Genomic DNA, 6,000 nt, shown 5'->3' on the forward strand with positions numbered 1-6,000 from the left:
TATGTATATATAAAAAGTTGGGATTGATTCCCAGGCTGAATGTGTCTTTCTCCAGCATCCTTCTGCTGTAATCCTGATGCATATCTGTAAAGGAGCACTTACCATTGTTTAAAATCTGTGTTGATGTATTCCATCAGAGAACTTGCATAGCCGTGGATGGTGATACAGAAAAAAAGTGTTTTTCTTCCTTGGAGGAAAAGCTGGGCACACTGTAAAATAATTTTTTTTTCCTATTGTATCTGGATTGAATAGTTCTGAGTATGCAAAAAAGGGGAGACTACTTATCCAGACCTAGTAGAAAGCTCATGGTATAAAATGCTTTCATCGTGCATTGATCCAATAGATCAATGTGTACTTCACATTCCACAGATTAGGTCAGCTGGGACAAGATGAAATGACACTTTTCAGAATTAGACAGTAACATTGTTCTCCTTCCTAGGGAATTAACTGGAAAGTTGCCCCCCAAACTTTAGACTTGTAAAGGATCAGAATTAGTATTTGTTGCATCGAGACAGTAAAACATACCCCCCCCCCAAAAAACGGTCTTTGACAAAGCTGTGCTACACTTCAGATGTCATAGCTACATTAAAGGTAAAGGTATCCCCTGTGCAAGCACCGGGTCATGTCTGACCCTTGGGGTGACGCCCTCTAGCGTTTTCATGGCAGACTCAATACAGGATGGCCTTGCCAGTGCCTTCAGCCTCATTAGCCAAACCATAATTACTGTGTCTCGGGAAAAGTAGGCTGCATTCAGCCAAAGCTAAACCAAGAATCAAATGTGTAGCTGTGTTGGTCTGGAGCAGCAGAACAAAGTTTGAGTCTACTGACACCTTTAAGACCAACAAAGCTTTATTAAAGGTAAAAGCTTTCATGTGCATGCACACTTAGTTGTCGTGTGGCAGGGGACATGTTCCTGTGCCTAAATGAGTGGTGCCAAACAATGGCAGTTTCCTCTGGAGGAGTCCAGAGCCTGCTGCCAGTAACGGCTGCCCTGCATGGGTCTTGCGGCTAATAATGAGGGTGGAGCTGGGTTAAGACAAATGCCAAGGCACCAGGGGCCAGCCCCATGGCTTGAGGTGGAGGTGGAGGTGGAATGGGCATGGGTGAGGGTGAGATGTCTACAGCTCAGCACATGACCCCATGTATCCCATTAAGCTTCCATTTATGAAGGGGACCCTGCTGCTCCCTGCTATCTGAGTCAGGGCCCTTCTGCCTCGCACTCTTCCTCGCCATGGTTCTCCCCACGTGGCGCAAGCAGGCTTGACCTTGGGGACTCCCCCCCTTTGCCCCCATCCTCCTGCTTTTTCCTGGAGTCATGCTTCCATATGTTTCCACCCCCAATCCTAGGCCCACAACCCCCTAGGTCCCCACCTCCAATCCCAGCCTGCCCCAAAACCAAACAGCCATTCTGAGGGCAAATGTGTGCCCAGCCAGGAGTTGATCCTGTATGTGTGTGTGTGTGTGTGGGGGGGGGAAGATTCACTTCTGTATTTAGTAGGGCCCAAGGTAGCTGCTGGGAAAACACACCACCAGAAAGTCCTCAAGCCCAGCGCAAGCTAGCCACCTGGTTTCCCAATGACCCTCTCCCCAAGACCCAATAACTCTAGCTCCGGGAACAACCAGCTACCTGCTGGGGATCGCTGTTGAGTGTTCTGTAGAAGGTTGATCTCCACCTGGCCACTGGATGCCTGCTGCCACTCTTTTCCCCATGCCTCCAGCCAGCTGGCTCTTCCAGACCTTCATGCCTTGGTGCTGCACAAAAGTCATCCTTTGAAGGAAGATAAGTCGATGCTTGGGCCACATGCTACTGCCAAGAAGCTGTGTGAATGAGCCTGTTTGTGAGGAGCAAAAGAAAAGAGGCCTCAAGATGAGGCATACGCCCCTATAAAGGGATGCCTGGCTTGGCCTCTCTCCCCCACCCCTCCTGCCATGTGCCCACAGTGGTAAGTGCACAAGGCATGCCAGGGGGTGGAGGCCTACCAACCTCCTCTCTTCCTGTGTCCTGATGCAGTGAGAGGTTCCTCCTTTGCCGCCTAGGTAAATTGCTGGCCAGATTTATCTGATGTTCAAGCACATTGAAGGAGTCACTGGACCCAAATTTAAGTTTTGTTCTAGAATCCAACATTATTACTCTTTAAGTTATCAAAGCCCTCATGTTAGTGGCCCAGGCTGTCCCCTGATGGGGTCCTCTGCACTCAGCTGTGCTGACCTTGGCAGTGTTCCCACCAGTAGTTATCAGACTTGGTGGGAAGACAGCAGCACAGTAAGAAGTCATGGGTAGCTCGCTGGGAGCATAAGCAACACAAGCAGTCGGTTATTGGAGCCCAAGAAGCCAGTCTGAAGTGAGTCAGTACGTGGTCCAGAAGTCCAAAGGCAGGCAGCAATGCAGAATAATCAGAAATGGTCCCAGAGGTTGAGGCAGTCAGCAAGGAGTCACGGTCAATTAGTTATAATGTTTCACTATTTGCATTAGCCGCAAGGAAAATTCGAGCCAAATTTACACCACCAGAGAGCTAGAAACCTGAATTCTTATTGTCTTTTATTATTTATGGATTACTGCATGTATTGTTCTAATTCTTTTACTGTTTTTATATCAACTGATATGATATTGATCGCATTGTAATGGCCTATGGCTGGAAACAATAAAGTCTTATGTATGTACTCTATTTTTGTTGTGCCACTTCAGACCAACACGGCGACCCACTTGAATCTGTGAATAGTGGTAGCATATTGGATTCAAGCAGCACTCCTTGCTTATTAATTTATTTTATTTATTTGAAATGTATTAGTTGCATTTCTTCCTTATGGAGCTCAAGGTGGCTTACAATGTCAATAAAATGCATTAAAAAAGAGTACAGAAATACATAAAACACAAATCTAAGACCACAATTTAGGACTGCTTCAATTAAATGCAGTCTTAAATAAAAACATCTTCAGTTGCCTCCCAAAGATTCAAAGAGAGGGGGCCATGTTGTTCCATAATTGTGGAGCTTCCATTTGAAAGGTCTCTTCTTATGTATCCGCCAAACAAGCTGCTAGGATTGTAAGACAATCAGGAATGCTTCTCCCTGGCCTATTATGCACGACTGCTGAAACGGCAGCATGGACAACGAGGAGGCAGAAGAAGTGAAGCAAACTGCTTATGTATGGGACAGGACGCAACGGCGGCAAAACCCAGAGTATCAGATTATGCACATGGCCAAACCGGAGCCATTTCTGGTTGCGCCCTGGGTGCCCGGGAAGCTCCACTTTCTTCCGCATCTCACTAATGCAGCTTTTTCAGTGGCATACGTCAACTCTGCGCCCGGCTGCCGCCTGCGGCGTGCATAATCAGTGATTTTAGCCTCCGCCATTCCACCTCGAATGTGGACCTTCCGCTCTGTGCATAATGGGCCCCTGTGATCATAATTCCTCAGAAGGAGCGTATGAAGGAAGAATGTCCTTCAGATATCCTGGTTTGAAGCCGTAATGGTTATTGTGTTTTTAAAAATAAACTTTAATTTACAATTGACATTTTCTATTAATATTACTTGGGGTATGTGTATAATGAGAAAACTTTGGTTCAGTTGAATGAATACAAAGAGCACATGAATGAATCAAATGTTCTGCAACCTAGAATTTCATGGTTTAGTCAGACAGTTTGTCTTCTCAAGTAAGAGCCCTTTGCAATACCTGAACAATTCCAAATGCCTTAGGTTCTGCTATTTACAATGGAGTATCCGTACTACCTGAAGAGTATTTCTATGATTCTAAAAGCTTTGAAACTTCTATAGTATAGGGGGAAGATCTTCATTCAAAAGAACCCTGGCTTGCCCAAGAGGAGGATCATAAACTCCTGAACTCAAACAAGATGAGTTGGAAGAGTTCAACAAATTACTATCAAGATAGAATCATACTTAGATGCATGGTTGGCAAGAGTCACCATTATCCCACCCACCCACAAATAATTCTATTTATTTTCTATAACACCCTAATAGGGACTGGATTGATAGAGATTCATTGTCAAAATCTTGCTTATATTTTTACTCACGCTCGACAATGGATAAAACATTCTAATTTTTTGTTTGAGCAACAAGAAGCATAATATTAATGATAATTATAAGAATAATAGCCAGTCTGGAACAGAGAAGATTATGCCATGATTGTCAAAATGTCACCAGAAGAATCCAATTTGCTTCACTCAAATTTGATGGAAAAAAGTAGGAGACTGAATTCCAAATTCACTTGTGCTCCTGTTCATGTTTGATAATGTAAATCCAAATCCTTCAGTATCAGTTTGTTAAGCAGACAGTGTCTTCCTCAAGGCATCTTTGACTTCCTTGTTTCTGAGGCAGTATATGAGAGGGTTTAGAAGGGGGACTACAACGGTGTAGAGCACAGATACCCATTTGTTGGAGTTGTAGGCATACATGGCTTTGGGCCGTGCATAGGTAAAGAGTGTAGTAGAGTAGAACAGCACCACTACTGTAAGGTGAGAGCTGCAGGTGGAGAAGGCTTTTTTCCTGCCCTGGGCTGAAGAGATCTTCAGTACAGTAGAAATAATGTAGATGTATGACATCACAACAATGCAAAGTGGGACCATGATGACCATAAGGGCCAAGAGGAAATCCACCAGCTCGGCCAAGGAGGAGTCCGTACAGGAGACATTCAAGAGGGGTGAAATGTCACAGAAGTAGTGGTTGATCTTGTTGGTACCACAATACTTCAGCTGGCCAATGAAAGTCAACTTGATGGCAGAGGTAATCAAACCACACGTCCAGCAACCTGCTGACAGCTGGGCACAGAAGGTGTTGCTCATGATAACTGGGTAACGTAGTGGGTTACATATGGCCAAATACCGGTCATAGGCCATGACAGCCAGTAGGATATACTCGCTGCATACAAAGGTGACAAAGAAATACAACTGTGCCAGGCAACCCTGGAACGAGATTCGCTTATCTTGTGTGAGGAAATCTGCCAGCATTTTAGGGACTATGATGGTGATGTACCAGATTTCCAGGAAGGACAGGTTGCACAAGAAAAAGTACATGGGCTTGTGAAGGTTACTGTTGAGCCGGATGACTAAAATGATGACAAGATTTTCTATGAGTGTCAGGAGATATGCCAAGAGGAACAGGACAAAAAGCAATTCCTGAAGCTCAGCAGAGGAAGAGAATCCCAGAAGGATGAAATAGCTGACATTGGTCTTGTTTCTTTCATCCATTTCTTGAAAGCTAAATCAGTTCTGTGGTGGGCATAGGCCAAAAGATACAATGCAACTTGAGTTGATGGTTTTGCATTTTCCAAAAGACAAGACATTTCAGTATTGACATTTTAAAATTATTTCATTACAACAAAAGGCAGACAAGTACTTTAACCCCTGTAAATGTCATGACACATTCATTGTGAATTACATGCAACTGTTTCACTTGAGAGCAAGCAAAATAAATCCGCATACCTGCACCTCGTCATTCAGGGTTAGAATCTTCAAGAAATCTGTGAACCAACTTATCTCTGAATCAAAAACTCGATTATTTTAATGGGCTTAAGCAACCTAGAATAATAGAATCAGTTGGAAGGGACCTTACAGGCCATCTAGTCCAACCCCCTGATCTACGCAGGATCAGGCTAACCATGCTTTGACTGTATCTTTTTAAAATATATAAATGTGTCTCTGTGTGAGAGAGGCTGCCTACAGATTGCAATCTAACGCTGTCACATTCAATATAATTTCTTCCATGTACACTCATTAGAAATCAGGGATTTCTTTCCAAGCGAATCTGGCACCAGCAGTGTTCATGATGCTATTGCTGTGAGAAGATTACAAGCCCCATCCACAGAACCAGTGAGGTGGGGTACCAGACCAGAAGTCTGCCCTCATTTTTGCCTTTGGGCAGTAGCTGAAAGTCAGTCATTCGAAGTCATTTGGTCCAAAGTACTGAATGCTCCTTGATACATTAGATCTTTGCTTGAGGGCTTGCAAGTTGGACTCCTTCCTCCACTGCTACAGCATGTTACTAG

At 44.2% G+C, this 6,000-nt stretch overlaps 1 protein-coding gene across 1 annotated transcript; it reads right to left on the minus strand.

Moving 5' to 3' along the window:
• Window positions 1–4,279: 4,279 nt before the first annotated feature.
• LOC143826167 (olfactory receptor 6Y1-like) lies at window positions 4,280–5,615 on the minus strand. The gene is made up of 2 exons (XM_077314816.1): window positions 5,597–5,615; window positions 4,280–5,205 (listed from the first exon to the last, which is right to left on the minus strand). The coding sequence occupies exons 1-2, from the start codon at window positions 5,613–5,615 to the stop codon at window positions 4,280–4,282; spliced, it is 945 nt and encodes a 314-aa protein (XP_077170931.1).
• Between the last annotated feature and the right edge of the window lie 385 nt (window positions 5,616–6,000).

This window comes from Paroedura picta, chromosome 16 (assembly GCF_049243985.1).
Source record: "Paroedura picta isolate Pp20150507F chromosome 16, Ppicta_v3.0, whole genome shotgun sequence".
NCBI lineage: Eukaryota > Metazoa > Chordata > Lepidosauria > Squamata > Gekkonidae > Paroedura > Paroedura picta.